This window comes from Staurois parvus, unplaced genomic scaffold (assembly GCF_062004578.1).
Source record: "Staurois parvus isolate SC_StPar_1 unplaced genomic scaffold, SC_StPar_1.0 ptg000361l, whole genome shotgun sequence".
In the NCBI taxonomy this organism is placed as follows: Eukaryota; Metazoa; Chordata; class Amphibia; order Anura; family Ranidae; genus Staurois; species Staurois parvus.
In genome coordinates, this window is record NW_028318157.1 from 5,878,541 (window position 1) to 5,895,484 (window position 16,944).

General features: G+C 39.3%; 1 protein-coding gene across 1 annotated transcript in view; it reads right to left on the minus strand.

Moving 5' to 3' along the window:
* MAMLD1 (mastermind like domain containing 1) overlaps nucleotides 1-16,944 on the minus strand; it is a 294,012-nt gene that overhangs the window by 115,262 nt on the left and 161,806 nt on the right. Inside the window, exon 2 of the mRNA XM_089684947.1 lies at nucleotides 3,155-4,882. Coding sequence (XP_089541073.1) covers nucleotides 3,155-4,882 — 1,728 coding nt within the window. The remainder of the gene's footprint in view (nucleotides 1-3,154; nucleotides 4,883-16,944) is intronic.

Genomic DNA, 16,944 nt, shown 5'->3' on the forward strand with positions numbered 1-16,944 from the left:
TTAGACCTGTGCTTGTCTAAAGCAAGCTTTGGATTTTCCAGGTTAGATCAAATACATCCTGTTCATTCACATTGATATTTAGCACTGAATCGTTACTGGTTTTCGAAGTTTTAAAACATATACTGTACCTATATAGAAATGAAATGACACTTGAATTGTATGGGGTTGATTTACTAAAGTCAAATAGACTGTGCACTTTGCAAAGTGCAGTTGCACTCTGCAAGATCAGTTGCTCCAGACCTTAGTAAATGAGCAGAAGCTCTGCTGACTTCCATTCAATCGTGTGCAAGGAAAAATGCAGTTTTTCTGTTTTTTTTTTCCTTGCACCTGATTGGGTATTCTTTGCAAAGAGAAGCGTTACCTCATTTACTAAGCTCTGGAGCAAGTACATTTGCAGAGTACAACTGCACTTTGCAAAGTGCACATTCTATTTGCCTTTAGTAAGGCAACCCCTACGGGTATTTCTCAATGAATGTAGTTTTGCATCTGCTAGAAAAGTGTTTTATTGCACTGTGTATCGTCTTGTTTCCTTCCAGTGTATGATCGTCCAGTCTCAAAGCTATTCTAGTACCTATCTCTAAATACGTTTCCTTCCTGACCTTTGTTAAATCCAAAATGAGATGGGTACTTGGGAAAAATTGTGATTGCTGTTCATTGTGCAAAGTATCAGTCTTGGTAGATCTACAAGTGTGGTGAAGCCTTTAAGAACTGAACAACCACACAAGAAAAAAAGAGAGCTTTGTTGCATGGATAAGGCTCATGAATATGATTCAAAAGAAGATGCATATACAGTGAATGAATCTCTAAAGTTCCACGTATGACCAGAGTTATCATTAGCCAGTCAAGCAGTGTGCATAGAAATGGCAAAGATTAGACTTTTTCATAATGCTAAATACTTTTGTTTTATCAACAAAGTCAGCTCATAAGCTTTTTATTAAGTTTGCATAACTTGCTGCATTGTTAAAGGAGCAGCAGGATAATATTTTGCTTCAAAGAAGTGTCTAGTATGTGGTGCAGCACCTATAGTGCATTTTTATGACCATTAAAAAAATGTAATACATGCATTTCCTCATGTTTAAGGCTTCATGTACACCAGCAGCTCCTAAACTCGGTTTAGGAGCTTTCGCATTTTTTTTGCCAAAGCTCCTAAACTCAACTCCATAAAAGAAAAGCAAAAAACAGGGCGCACTCTCTTCGTGCATTACTGTGGTGAAACATGAGTTTATTTAAAAGCATAAAGGTGCATACTCACAAACCAAAGGGGATTAAAACGGAGATAAAGAGTCAGTGGTGACAGTCCAAAGTAAGGGGAGACCCTTACTGAGGTAGGCTGACACATTTTGGGAGACATACTCCCTTCTTCTGAGCTAAAATGTAGGCCTGCTACTCATGAAACTGTCAGAAATCATATGCAAATGGACAGAGGGAAAATATAAGGGAAGACGCCATTACGTCAAAACATCTGACGGTTTCACGAGTAGCAAACATACATTTTAGCTCTGAAGAAGGGAGTACGTCTCCTGAAAACGCGTCAACCTACCTCAATAAGGGTCTCCCCTTACTTTGGACCGTCACCACTGACTCTTTATCTCTGTTTTAATCCCCCCTGGTTTGTGAGTATGCACCTTTATTCTTTTAAATAAACTTGTGTTTCACCACGGTAATGCATGAAGACAGTGCGCCCTGTTTTTGCTTTTCTTTAACAGTACCAAGATTTCCCGATCTTCTAAGGGCTGCACCTCAATGAATGACAGTTACAGTACTCCTAGTTGGCATGAAGATTTGAGCGCTGTTTTTTTTTTTTCAACTCCATAAAAACCTATGTGTCCATGTACACAAGTATTTAGCAGAGTTTAGGAGCTGCCACGATTAGGTGAGGTTAAACCTCCCTCTCCTGAATGCGGAAGAATTGCATTCAGGTTAGGAACGTTTTGACCGCCAACTGCGGGAAAAAGGAAAATGCGCCAAACCATAGCAAAACACGGCAACTGTGGTACCGTGTTTTGCCACGATTTGCATATTCCCACGGCCGGTGGTCAGGGTAAGCACGTGTACATGAAGCATTAGACTTCACACATGACTGTCTAGATGAGGCTGCAAACTCCTCCAGTATAAAATCTGCAGTGCTCTCCTGTGCCCAGACAGACTCAGGTGGTGAGTCCAGCTGTCCTTACAAGTGAATGGCTGTATGCAGCTACGCTCATGGAAACGTCGATTGCTTGTACATCAGGATTTACCCGCACAGGCCTGTGCAGTGTTTTTCCCCAAAGAAGCCACCTCATGTTTATGGAAATACACTGAATACACATGTGTAGGTGAACGCAGAAGCACAAGCCATAGGCGTTTATACAAGCACAGGTAAGCTGCTATCCAAGCATGGAAAAGTTCCAGAGGTTTTACAGCCTCTAGAGGTCTGTGTTGATGAGATCTTTTCCCTTTTAAGACCCTGCAAGTACAGAGAAATAGCCTTTGATCTCCCAGAAATGCACCCAGTCCCTACTGTAAGTCCTGTTGTTGGCTGACAACACACAGCATTTTTGTCAACTCTGCCCAGTTGTCTTTTTATTAATTACTCAAACCCGTCCCCTATTCTCAACATTGACACTAGGGCTGCTTTCAGATGGTTTGAACACACTGCAGGAGAAGTGCAGTGTACCTGCTAGGTGTGCTTTCCCATAGATTTCTATTTGGTCCTGCCATTTTGGTGCACTTTCTGAAAGAGCACCAAAGATGCAGCATGCAAGGACATTGAGAAAGAAATGTAATGTGTTGGTCTGCATTGCAAAAAATGCATCATATCTGTACTTATAATACAACACACAAAACATGCTACAATACACAACAATGCACTGCAACGCATTCTTGACTATAGAGATAATAGATGTGTTTCTTGATAACTTTAAATACAGTAAAAAAAAGTGTACCCTAACGCATGCTTGCTGGTGTGTATAGGCTCCAACAGCTTGAAAAGTTGACTTGCTGTAAGCCACAATTATGTAAACCTGGCCCTGTTTATACTACATTATTTTAGTGCAGATTAAGTCAAAGTAATCTTCCTTTGCACACTGTTCATCTTGTTTTTTTTGTCAAACTATTGCATTAATATAATTAGAATGAGTATATAATAAGAGGAATGTGAAAACAGATTAATTACCTGGCGGGGCTGACCAGGCAGTCCACTGGTCTGCATTTGCCTCTGCATTCGGGAAGGTTGCATTAACTGACGTATCTGTTGCTGGAGAAATTGATTGTTGCTGACTTGCTGGGACTGTTGCACTGCTGAGGACTGGTGTTGCTGCTGCTGCTGCTGCTGCTGCTGCTGCTGTTGTTGTTGCTGCTGCTGCTGTTGTTGCTGCTGTTGTTGCTGCTGCTGCTGCTGAAGATAATGGATTAATCCAGGGTTTGATGACAAATTAATTTTTTGTCCAGCAGAATCAGGTGCAAAGTGAGACAGTGGCTTGGTGTTGTTAAAGGAAAACTGATCCACTGTGTTTTCATTGACTATGCCAGTCTGCAAGCCATTTGATGGTTGTTGCATAATCATGTTCATGGTTTTGGGCTGGTTTGTGGGCATCGGTTTGAAGAGAGTGTTCTGTAAGCTTGACTGGCTTCCTGTAGGAGTGAGATTAGACATCAAGGTGTTCTGCGGACTGAATGACTGTTGATGCAAGGCTGGACTTGAAAGCTTCTCCGGTTGATATGGCGGAGAAGGTCCGGTATTGGCAGATGCCATATTTGGCACCATATTGTTTTGGGGGCTTTTAATTGTATTCCCTGGTATGTTGCTTGATGTTATATTCTGCAACATGGAATTCTGTGGACTAAACGGCTGCTGGTTTATTGCTGGACTTGCAATCTTTTCTGACCCATAAGGTGGAGAAGGCCTGCTGGTAGGATTACTGGTAGAAGACATACTTGATAACAGTGCACTCTGTGAACCTTGTATAGCATTTCCCTGCAAACTGCTTGCATTCATGCTGGGTACCATGACATTTTGTGGACTAAAAGGTTGCTGAGGAGAGGATCCAGGCCTGTATGGTGGCGAGAGACCCGTAGGTGAAATTGTTGGCCAGTTACTTGTCGGCACTTGCTGCTTGGTTGAGGGTCCTTGCTTACTGGCAGCCAGCTGTTTAAGCTGTTGGGCGTGCCAATTTCCTCCAGGCATATTAGCCATTGATGAAGGTATTATAGGCTGTGATTGACTTTTATTCTGAGCTGTAGGGACAGGTGAGGGTACAGGCTTGTTGGATGGAGGAATGGGGTAGTTTGTTCCAGTAGATGATGGTCTAATCTGTGGGGAACTGGCACTGGCAGAATTGCATCCACTAGTGAAATCTTTGTTGGAGATATTTTCCAAGTGAGATGATTGTGGAGAAGAAAGATTTGGAGTTGTACTCAAGGCTGGTTGTGAATGACTAATTACAAGTGGCTCATCTGGCTTACCTCCCAAGATCTTTTCAAGGTCCAGATCATTAGGAGATGGGTCAGGCATTTTAGTTAACTCTTCCAACAGATCCTGTAGTTCTTGGTCCACAGACTGTAGATTGTTATTTTTTTCTTCATATGGAGCCTTTTGACCCATATCTACGCTCTGTGATACAGAAAATGGGGAAGCCATTCCTCTTCCGTTCATGTGGTTATTCTCCAGCAGAACTTGATGACCACCCACTCCCATAGATGAAGAGTTCTGGTTGGTGGAGAAAGGTGAATGCTGCAAATCAGGACACGAAACACCCGAGCTGCTGCTTTGTGTTTGGCCCATAGGAAGTGTAACATCATCAAGACACAGTCGCTTGTTGTCATTTGAAAAAATTATATCATTTATACTCGAGGACACAGGAGAACTGTCTTCTTCCAGCTTTCTCTTTATGGATCCTTGTAGCTGAAAGATAAGATTAGACATAATTACATTTACTTGTTAATGTTATTTTCCTATACAATGTAAAAGAAATACTCTAAAATTGATATGTCACCTACAAACAAAGGGGAGTTTGCTGTCTTGTCTACCGAAACTAAAAGATCTAAGATAATAGGGTGCAAAACGACAAGAAAATTGCTGTTGCTACAGAATAACCTTTCAACAATCACCTGATATTGTTCAGACTATTCAGAGATGAAGGAGCTGTGGCACCCTGTGGTGCCCTATGGGCTCTTCAGGGGTGCCTTTGCAAAATGCCTAAAAATTGTCCTAAACTGCCCAAAAATTGTCAACAAGCTGGTGGGTGGATCAAGCTTGCCACAGATCTTGCAGCACTACAACCTTGGGGCCAGCTGCTGGTGTCCTAACAACTGATGACGTTATAGGCTGATGAGGAGGATGTCCTTGTTTGCCCCTCCCCTGCCCCTCTCTGTCAGCACTGGGGTCACATTAGGCGAATGAGGTAGAGAAACAGAGGGAGAAGAGAAAGGCTGTAATACTAGTCAGTACCAATGTGCAAAGGTATATTGCTTTGTAAGAATAAATGACCTCTAATGTTGAGCATCCTACTTGTGTAGATTCTGCTGCATTATGTAAAACTATTCGTTTAGTTTTTTACATTTTGGAATGGGGTTTCTTGAGAGTGTGTATCATTTTAAAGGGTGCCTCGACAGAAAAAAGGTTGAGAAACACACACACGTAACCATTACTTATTGCATACCTTTTCAGATGAGCCTGTTATGACCTGTAATATTTTTATACATTTTGGTAAGGGAATGTGAAACTATGTTAACCACTTTTTGCCAACGCCCTTTAAGAGCTTCTAGATGCCGGGAGGCAGAGACTGACATTTGGGTCATGTGACCACTGTGATTGGCTGCCATGGCGGTCACATGATCGGAAAGCTCTCAATGACAAGTATGCATCCGGAGCTTACCGATCCCTGCCGGCTACTTTACTGGTAGCATACAAGGAGCATGCTCTGAACACAGTAAGCTGTTTTCACAAGGCCACATATATGCGGCTGTTCGGCATTAAGGCCCACCTGCCAAGCGGCCGCATATATGCATACGGCCGGGCCAAAGTAGTTAAGAACAAAAGTCATTGCAGACGTATTTTATTATGCTATTGACAATCTGCTTTTACCTTTGGTACTATAAATGTAATAACATATCATTTACATACAGTATATGTTAGTATTATGGAGCTTACAATTCCTGCTATTCATCGCCTATCCTTATTTCCTATGTATAGCCTCTAACAGACAGTATTTACAATGCTTGGAAAAAAAATATCAGATACCTGTTGTAAAACTGTGGAAAAAGCAGCAGAGCATGCTCTTCTTCACTGAAAGGTATGTAATAGAAATACCAAACTCCCTCCTGATTATATCAGGAGAATAACTATATCCTCCTGAGGAAACTGCATTGTCATCAAATGCCTATTTTACCTATGCCTTGATTTGGTCTAGTTGCAGTGATACTTGTGAGTCTTTTCTATGCACACCTGCCTTCACTCATCATAGATGCATCAAGAAATTTGCAATGCATGGCCTACAGGGGGTAAAATAAGTATTGACCACGTCACCATTTTTCTAGGAAACACTGATCAGCGACAGAGCGCTAATCAGATGCTGGTTTTCCAGCATGACCGCTCAACAGAAATTGGTCGTGAGACCAGCTGCTGTTAGATAGAGAGCTGTACACATGGCCCGAACCGAACCAAATGTTTTCGGACGATTTTTTGACCGCGTGTACCCGACATTACAGGGTCAGCACATAAAGACCCATTAGCTGGTGTAAGGATCACAGAACCTGGACCCCTGTTCAAAGGAAAGTAATATGGTCTTATAAGTCATCTTTCACCCTGTTTCTGTACACTCTGTGGGTTTTATGGTATCTCCAACGCAAACCTATCAAAGTCTGCCAAGCAACATTAAACATGATAGGGATCTACAACTGCATATAGATGAAGTCAAAATGCCACCGTAGCCTCTACCACACTTAAACACAATTAAGGCAGTATTAACCCAAAACCCAAAAAATGCATATATTGCAGCTTACCAATTTTCAAAAACCCAAAAACCTCAAAATGTCCCCGCTGTTTGTATCTGGTGATCTGTCCAGTAACACTTCTTGTTTTGGAGTGCCTCCACTCCACTTGAAGGAGCACAGGGGTACTTTAGGACAGCAGTATTGCCAGTCGAGGGAGGGGGGGGTGTCTGGGTGTGTGTGTGTGTGTGTGTGTGTGTGTAGATGTACTAGCAGATTTAAATACACTAACAAATTGAAGCCAAACTCCAGTTAACACTTTATAAGCAGTTACAGAAAACAGCTATTTTCCTTTTGGGATAGATAAAAACCTGAACATTGTAAGCATCCCTGTTGGTTGTAAATGGTTTTTCTCATCCCTGTAACTGATACATCTGCAAGAGAGCTTGTTCTTTTGAAAAAAAAAAAATTGGCTGGATCACCAGGTGAAAATAGAAAAAAGAAAGCCTAAAACAAAATGAATGCAGCCACCACATGTAAAAATTGGTAAGCTACAATATTATACATGTTTGCTTTTGGGTTTAATACCACTTTAAACATTTATGGAATGTTCTGCAATACAAAGTGCAAAGGAGAATTCTGCTTACTTCATCTATCAAAGAACTTGAAGCTTTTCTTCTTGATGAATTGCAAAAAAATCGAACTACAAGCAGTTTAGTACTTGTATTCCAAGAATTCCAGCTGCTCTCAGGGCTGTGTCTACTTATTTGGTCTTTGATAATACCTTATTGTCCACTTATATGTCTACCCCCTGTATATTCACTTATTAAAGTATGGCTGGTCTATAGTAAAACCCCAAATTAAGCTGCTGACTATATTTTTTTCCTCTCCTATTACACTGTGATTTAACGAACAGGGTAAATTCACCCATGTGTTAGCTCACAATGTAATGAGAAAATTACTAAATTGATTGGAGTGTTAACTGGAGTTTAGCAGCCTAAAAATCATTTATTGAAGCAAGTTTTGACATAAAATGAACCTTCTATTGCCTGCATGCAATGAGATGCAGTATGCCAGTATGCCACTGAGGCTACAAAGGAAACTGTCAGTGACTATTGGGTTTCTTTAATATTATGGCGCAAGTTCAAAGAGCAGAGTACTTAATGCAAAACACCAGAACAGCCAATAAACATTCCTTAAAGCGGTTGTAAACCTCGGACATGATATATGAACAAAGCATGTCCCTCTATAGTGTATAATTTAAGGGCACTAATTGTAATTTCTGTCTGCTGCTTCATACCATTGCTATTGGCATGAATCACTTCTGACAAGTTTTCCTGACACCAAGAGAAAATTGGTAACAAGGGAGGGTCCTCCATCAGACTGATAGCCTCAGCTCTGTTTCTGTGAGCTATGTGGATGGGGGTGTGTCCCTTGTCTCCAATCAGCTCTCAAAATTCTCCTCACTGAGCTCTGCAGAGCTCCAGCTCTCCGTCCCCCTTTTCTATGAACTCTAAAAAAGCTTTGAACAGATATAGGGAATAGAAGACTGCAGATAAACAAGTACAACTTATGTAGGAGGCTTTATTTCATCTCTGTGTATCACCTGAGGCCAGTCACTTCACTGGGTATAAGGAAGGGTTTACAACCACTAAGCCGCGTACACGATGAGAATAGCAGGCAGAAAAAAAAAACTCTGTCAGAGTGATCGTCTAGTGCAATATTATTATACAGGATTTATATAGCGCCAACAGTTTGCTCAGCGCTTTACAATATAAAGGGAGACAATACAGCAACAATACAGTTCAATACAGAAGGGATAGCAAGGGCCTGCTCACGGAGCTTACAACCTACATATTCTGATCCTTACTACATAGCTTTGGAGAGTTGAAAATAACAGCTCATGCAAAAGTATCCGAAGGGAAAAGCATGAAACTTTTTCTCGTATGATAACAGAACAAATGATTTTTGTGTAATTCGTATAGAATTTGTATGAAAAAAATCGAGTGACCAAGACCATGCATGCTCAAAAGCAAAATAATACATTACAATACAATATATTACATCACTTCTGAAGTTGTATTCTGTCTTATGGGAATTTTCATAACTTTAGTAACCTATTCATTTTTGATATGAGTCTAATATGCAAAAAAAACAACACAAAAAACAAAACCAGATGATTTGTTTGATATTCTCATTGTGTGTACTAGGCTTTAGACTAGTGTGAAGTTTGGTTTCCAAGATTCCCCTGCATTCAGCACCCTATGCTTTACCCAAATCTAAGAAAACTGAAGGATAAGGGAAGCGGAGATGCTGTCTGAAGCAACCAATCAGATGTCTGCCTTTATTTTTTTTTTCTTTACCTGTGAAAGATATGTAAATGTAATTTTGTTACTAAAGAAAAAAGACTTTTCTGTAATATAAATCATCATGGAGACTTCTGCAGCTCCCGAAGCCTTCTTTCAAATAAAATACAATTAAAAAGATTCATGTAAAATAATAATTTGTGGTATGTGAATTGTGACAGCATGACAGAAAATTCTATATTGCGTTTTGTTTCATTTGCAGGAATATATACATATATTTCTATTTTTTTTCAAAGCAGAAATGCAACATAACACAATGCAGAATTAGTGTTATTATAGCGTGTGCAGCCACTGGTTTAATAGCTATGACCTAGATGTCAACTTGATTAATCTATCATTAACACCACTGCTTCACATAATGAGGAAAAATCTTTATAGCCCACAAGAAACACAACAAACAAAGAAACCAAATCACTGGGATGTTAACAAGGCTTAAGCAGGACAAAAGCAGCTGAAACAACAAGGTGTACACAATCTGACAGGTAATGCCATTATTCAAAGGGCCTGTGTAAAAAAGAATGCAATCAGGTTTAATGGCAATATACTGTATCTCTTGCATATAGGCCAGACAACAATAAATAAGCAATATTATACTTTAATATTTGCTTTTAACTGGTTTTAACCTGAATTTTAGGTAAAGAAAAAAATCATGTGCTCCTAGCCAATCTCTTTAAAAAAACACCATAAATACTTACCTTAATCTACTGTCACATGACTATCTATGGTGTCTGTTTTGGTAATGTAGACTGGCCAACAGGTCTTATTGCTGCTCCTCGAATCATGAAAACATGGTGCTTCCAGTTTAAAGAGGAGCTCCAGTCTCTTCCCTAAAAAAATAAAAGTCAGCAGCTACTGTACAAATACTGTAGCTGCTGACTTTTAATATAACACCTATCTGTCCAAGAATCCAGCGCTGTCCTCACCCTAGCTGATTCCGGAATCGGTTTTTATTGCATCTTAACTAAGGGAAACCGGCAATGAAGCCGTGCGGCTTCACAGCCGGTTTACCACTGCGCATGCGCGAGCCGTGCTCTGCTTTGAGAATGGTCCCACAGTGTTCTGAGACCTGCGATGTGTCCCAGAAGGCTGCAGGGGAAGGAGGGCGGCAAACTTCTGCTCAGATCACCAAGGTAGTGGGAAGTGGGAGCTGATATCTGTAAAAACCAAGTACCTGCACCCCCCTACCAAAAAGTGCCAATTGCTACAAAGGAGGGGGGAGGATGCAAATAAGCAGAACTTCCCTATTTGCATGAAGTTCTGCTTTAAAAATAGAAGACCCTGTGAGGCCGTGCCCTTGTTTTTAAGACACCAAAGACCAAAAGAAAGAAGAACTAGTCAAATATGTGACTGAGGTTTTCTGGTGAAAAAAAAAATGTCTTGTAAATAAAGACTATTGGTTTGTCAGTGGCAGGTGGAGTGGGAAGCAAAACTGTATTTTGTTTTTTATTACCCAAAGATAGATGTTGCTAATATTGAAAATGAAGAATGCAAACTCATAGGTATTCATAGACTATATTCATCCATAATAACTGTACTGATTTTGGCAGCTCAGGTAATGATGTTTCGCATGTCTGTGGGATCTCAATGGCCTCAAGAAATTCTGTAAGAGGGATCATGTAATTTTGGTCACTGGTACTAAAATATCACCTTCCAGTGACAGATTGCTCTCCTGTAAAGGCTGTGATTCTGAATCACTGGAAAGATGGTCTAAAGGGCTTAGGGACCACCTGTTGTTCACCTCCGGTTTATACAGTATTGAAATCATAATGGAGGAGGGAATAACTTAGAAAATAAAACACAGCAAAGCACAATTTATTCTCTAAGGAACTGCCAGACCTCACATATATCTATGCACTGCTACCAAATAAGTCATGTTATCTTTATATTTCGTTTCCAAGTTGATCACACTACTCCCTGAGGCTCAGTAAATCTCAATAGCTTATTGTAAGTAGTCATGCTGTACAAAATGTACCTTTGTATGCATAAGCCTTGCAGAGCTAGCAATTTCTTGGTAAATATACATGCTATATGCCTACGGCAGAAGATTTTCAGGATAGCCTTGGTGATACCTAAGCCCCTTTTCTATGTCACTGAGCCAGCAATTCTTAGGAGCAATGAAGTACTCATCCATTTTAATAGCCCCCCTGTAGTTATCCTTTGTCTATTCTCAGCAGACGGCTGTTTTTCGTATTACATGGCTTATCACCTCCTGTACAACATGTTTCATATGTTACAATTCAGCATTTGGAGAAAAAAGTTGACATTAATGGGGAGCATTTTGTGATGTGCTCTGTTCTGTACTATATATTTTACCTACATTAAAGTATTGTGTATGACGTACATTACTTATTGCAAGAAAGCAGGATCTGCCAATGACTAAAAATGGTAAATTCTATTTACGATGATAAAAAAAGTGTTCACTTGAAAAGCAATTCCAAATTAATTTCCTTTTGGATTATCTGATATTACTAGACTTGTTCATATGTTTTGTGTAGTAGCTTGATTAATCTATAAATGTTTTTGGAAGCCAAAATTCATGCATATTTAGATCTTGCAGCCTTTTATGGATTATGGGTGTATATATCTCTAATGCGCTAGAATTATAGGAAAGAGAATTTGTCTAACAACCACATTGGATTTTTGTGCAGTGTTAACGTCCGGTGGTTATTTGTTGCCAGGGTAGACACACTGCCTATGTTAAATCTGATATTGTACAGATTCCCTATCGTAAAGCATAGCACATTAGGGTATTCACAACGGGTATGCATAGAGACGCCGTGGTCTGTGCCACACTTTATATTACGTTGGTTCTCCTATAATTGAGAGATTAGAATGTCTAGTTGTTTGTGGTGTACAGCTCATGTTCCTAACTAGTGGTTTACAGTATGTACCCCAAAGAGTACTTTGGGAAGGGGTGGCTTCTATTTCTTATAGTAACTTAAAGCAACAGTGTAGACTCATAGCAATGAATAAATCACATATCAAATAAATGTGAATAAGTGTTTTTAAGACATTTAAAACAAAAGGAAATGTATAGAATACATTCAAAGAGGGGTATTGGTAATAAATGTCTTTCAGGGAGTACATGAAATTAGGTGATTTACAATGTGGTGATTGTTTTATAAAGGGGTATGTACGGTTATGTTTCATATGTTAAAAAATAATGGTGAACAGCAATAGACAGCCTGCACTGAAAACATCACAGCAAGTGATGACCTAAGGATGGCCATGCCATGCCATTAGAAGTGGTGAATGTCTCATCAAAATCAACAAGGGTCGTTGTGGCCTGTCCGTAGAATGGCAACAATCTGTGTTACCACAACTGAGGTACAGCAGTAAAGTAAATGCAATGATTTTAATTCTTGTCTTTCTTCCTTAGAAGTAAAACATGACTGGTGCAAAATTTAAACAATTAGGAAACCATCTGTGTTGGATAACAATTTCAGTAAGCAAAATTGCATCTTATTGTATCTTAGTAAAACCCCTAATGCACTGATAAATGTCCAGCTTTCACAGGTGACACTCAAATATGGCTAGAACTAGTCCATATATGACCGTTCCTTGCCAAAGAAGCATAGCCATGCTATGGCAATGCAGTGAACTGTTACATATCCAGCCTTCCACAGTTCTCAGATATTCCCTATACACTCTAGTGATATTGCAAACAAATAACTCTATAAGCATGACATGTTTGAAAAAAATACAGAAAACACAGCTAATTTCCATTCAAAATACATTTAAAATGCTCCTTGCTCACATTACACTTTTTTACATTTTATCATGTCCTTTTATTTTTTTTGACATTGTTTTAATTGGTATAACTGTATTATAACAACAATAAATGTTTGATAAACATCACAACACCAAATGAAAATGCATAGGGCAAAAAAAATTACACTCTGACTCCATAAACATAGAACAACCAACTTTTTCCATTAGTCATATAAATGATAAGAATGAAAGGCTATTAGCTATCAACTCGTGACTTTACAAATCACTCTGGTGGTGACACTCCAGAGCACATGACAGAAGCTGCACTGCTTCAGGGGGTTTTAAAATACCAATATAGAAAACAAAGCCTAGTTTATTTGCTCTTTACTAAATAAAACCATGAACTCATGCAGTGGCATCTAAAAAAAGGAACAGCCTGAAACAAAACACAACAAGAGGGAATAATTTCATAGGAAACACCCAGGCATCGTTATAACTTATTCATAACAGAGCCTTTGTTTGAGAACATTGTGCGGATAACACACTGCGGCCTTGATAAAAGCATTGTAAAAGAAGGAACAGTGGGGTTTAATATGCAATTAATTAGCAAAAAGAGTCATTCTTAGCAGTGATTAGTATGATTTCTTTTAAACTCCTGAAAATAGCAGGCAAAAAATACATTGGAAAAACAGAAATGCATAAAGACGCTTACTATATTAATATATAATAATAGCTAGCAAACACTTTAATAATATGAAAAAGAAGCACTGAATAGTTTAGTTATTGTATGTGTAATATGTTTTATAACATCACAGTGTGGAATTATGGGATCATGTTGTTTTCTGTACTGGTTTTCAAGGGTTGCAGTTGCATCTCAACTGGATGCTAGATGAAGCCCAAACTTGGACTGTCTATAATTCCCAGGAACTGGTCTCCACCAAAATGGCAGAGGGTTCCAGTATTCAAAGTTCCACTATGGATAGGTACACAATGGGGTTGATTTATTAAAGGCAAAAAAGACTGTGGAATTTGCAAGTGCAGTTCAGGGGTGGACCGACAACTCATGGGGCCCCCAGGCAATAGGGGATCATGGGGCCCCTGTGTCCTTGCCCAAACTCAAAAAAGCCTATGAAAGGTACCAGGGGCATCTCATGGGGCCCCCTACTGACCCCGGGTCCTCGGGCAGTGCCCGAGTTTCCAAATGGTCCATCCGCCCCTAGTGCAGTTGCTCCTGAGTTTAGTAAATGAGACAAAGTTTCACTTTACGATGAATAGCAAATCAGAAGCAAGGACAATTAAAAAAAAACAACATTTTTGCTTGCACATGATTGGATAATGGAAGTCATCAGTGCTTCACTACATTTACTACACTGTGGAGCAATTACACTTGCAGAGTGCACAGTCTATTTGCCTTTAATATATCAACCCACAATAATAAATTAAGTACAAGTGGCAGAAATGAAAGGTCTCTGCAGTATGACTGGTCTCATTCTTTATTAGTGATCCAAGATGTGCTTGGTATACAACAGCCACTCATCTAAACTGAGATGAGTTCAGTTGGAAGTGGCATGGATATCCTTTATCAACAGCTACTGAAATATTCCAAGTGTTTCCTTGGACTAGTGTCCCTTCATTGGTATCAGTGGAGGAATAGTGCCCCATCATCGGTATCAATGGAAGGAATAGTACCCCATTATTGGAGTCAGTGGAGACATTGCTATCAGTGGAGGAATAGTGCCCCATCATTGGTATAAATAGAAGGAATAGTACCACATCATTGGTGTCAGTGGGGGAATAGTGCACCATCATTGATATCAGTGGAGGAAAGGTATGAATATTCTTTATGAGTGGCTTCTGGGACTGGATGTTAAACATGCTATCTATAATTTGGGTATATTTAAATGGGACCAGACAGCCTCACCAGAATCTCATACCACTTTGAAAAAAAAAGTCTTGGAAACATTTGGAATGCCCTATATAAATCTTAAGTCAGTGATCAGGTAATGAAAATTCTGTAATTTGGTCCAACCCTTTTTAGAATAGCATTGCATAAACGTATGCAAAAAAGTATATATTTTTTTCTAGTCAACAAATGTGCTCATTCTATTGCCCCTGTGCTGATGTTCTGGGCTGTCGATAAATGCTACTACTCTAAAGTGTCAACCAATTGAAGATGGAGGACATACAGAATAAAAAATGAAATGGACCCTGTGACCTCATGAACAGCCTCCGAAACTTGCAAGAACTGACATTCGGCCATTAATTTGAGTAATTTTTCTCATGAAAAATCATCCATCCAACTAGTTCTGCTACAGCCTGGATCACACTAGAGAAGTTTATTTATTTATTGCAACATTTGATCTAGCTAGTAGCAGTTAGTCACATTCAATTGGAGTTATTCTGTAATGTTGAAGGTGTTTCACTTTGTATCCAAGCAGCTTCTTCTGTTCTCATTAGAACTTAAAAAGCTGCTTGAATAAGCAGCAAAATGTTTTCAGCACTGCAGAACAAGTCCAGATGAACGAGTTAACTTCTACTAGCTATAGCATGACCTGGATAAATGAGAACATTCATACACATTTGATCCAGTACATTGTATGACAGTACTGAGCTAGCCGGTCTTTTTTAACTGAAATCATTAATAGCTCTATGCAAAGATTTTTTTTTTAACTGCACTTTGTTTTGAAAGATCTCTATTAGATGACAAGATGCAGAGCATTCAACACATTGTGTTTAGTGCATTAATTGCTGCGTGCCTGATGATTTAATGTGCCCTCCTTTGAACCGACTGTTCTTCTAGTGTGTTAAGGAGAGGCGTTTTATTTTCCCTGATTTATTCCAGAAACATGCAGAGTTTCTGACCTTTGTTTGTGGCTAATATCAGCAGAGAGCATTAATCTTGGTAAGCCTTCTTTTCTAACAGCAGGGTATGAAAATATAACAGCTCTGCATATGGCAGAATAAACATATACTGTATCACATTTAAAGGAACTCAAGATCATTTCAAGGTTGGATCCCTACATGGCTCAAATTTACCCTGAAGATCTTTTAGTACTGAGCAATGAAATGAAATGATCGTTTTAATATCAACATATAATCTAAGCGCAAGCATATAACTATCCTATCCAAAATAACATTTTACCCTAAAAATACCAAATGCATTATATATGTCTATGTTTACATTTTTATTTCCCACCTATACTAATGGCATTAACCGACCTGCTTATCTATCTACAGTGGATGTGAAAAGTCTACACACCCCTGTTAAAATGTCAGGTTTCCGTGATGTAAAAAAATGAGACAAAGATAAATCATTTCAGAACTTTTTCCACCTTTAATGTGACCTATAAACTGTACCACTCAATTTAAAAACAAACTGTATTTTTTTTAAGGGGGGGGGGTAGTAAACATAAAAAACTAAAATAATGTGGTTGCATAAGTGTGCACACTCTCTTATAACGGGGGATGTAGCTGTGTTCAGAATTAAGCAATCACATTCAAAATCGTGTTAAATAGGAGTCAGTACACACCTGCCATCATTTAAAGTGTCTCTGATTAACCCCAAATAAAGTTCAGCTGTTCTAGTAGGTCTTTCCTGACATTTTCATAGTCGCATCCTACAGCAAAAGCCATGGTGCACAGACAGTTTCTAAAGCATCAGATGGATCTGATTGTTAAAAGGTAGGAGAAGGGTACAAAAGACTTTCCAGGGCATTAGATATACCATGGAACACAGTGAAGACAGTCATGATCAAGTGGAGAACATATGGGGCAAAAGTGACATTAACAAGAAGTGGAAGTCCCTCCAAAATTGATGAAAAGATGAAAAGAAAACTGGTCTGGGAGGCTGCCAGGAGGCCTACAGCAATATTAAAGGAGCTGCAGGAATATCTGGCAAGTACTGGCTGTGTGGTACATGTGACATCAATCTATGGGGCAGAGTGGCAAGACGGAAGCC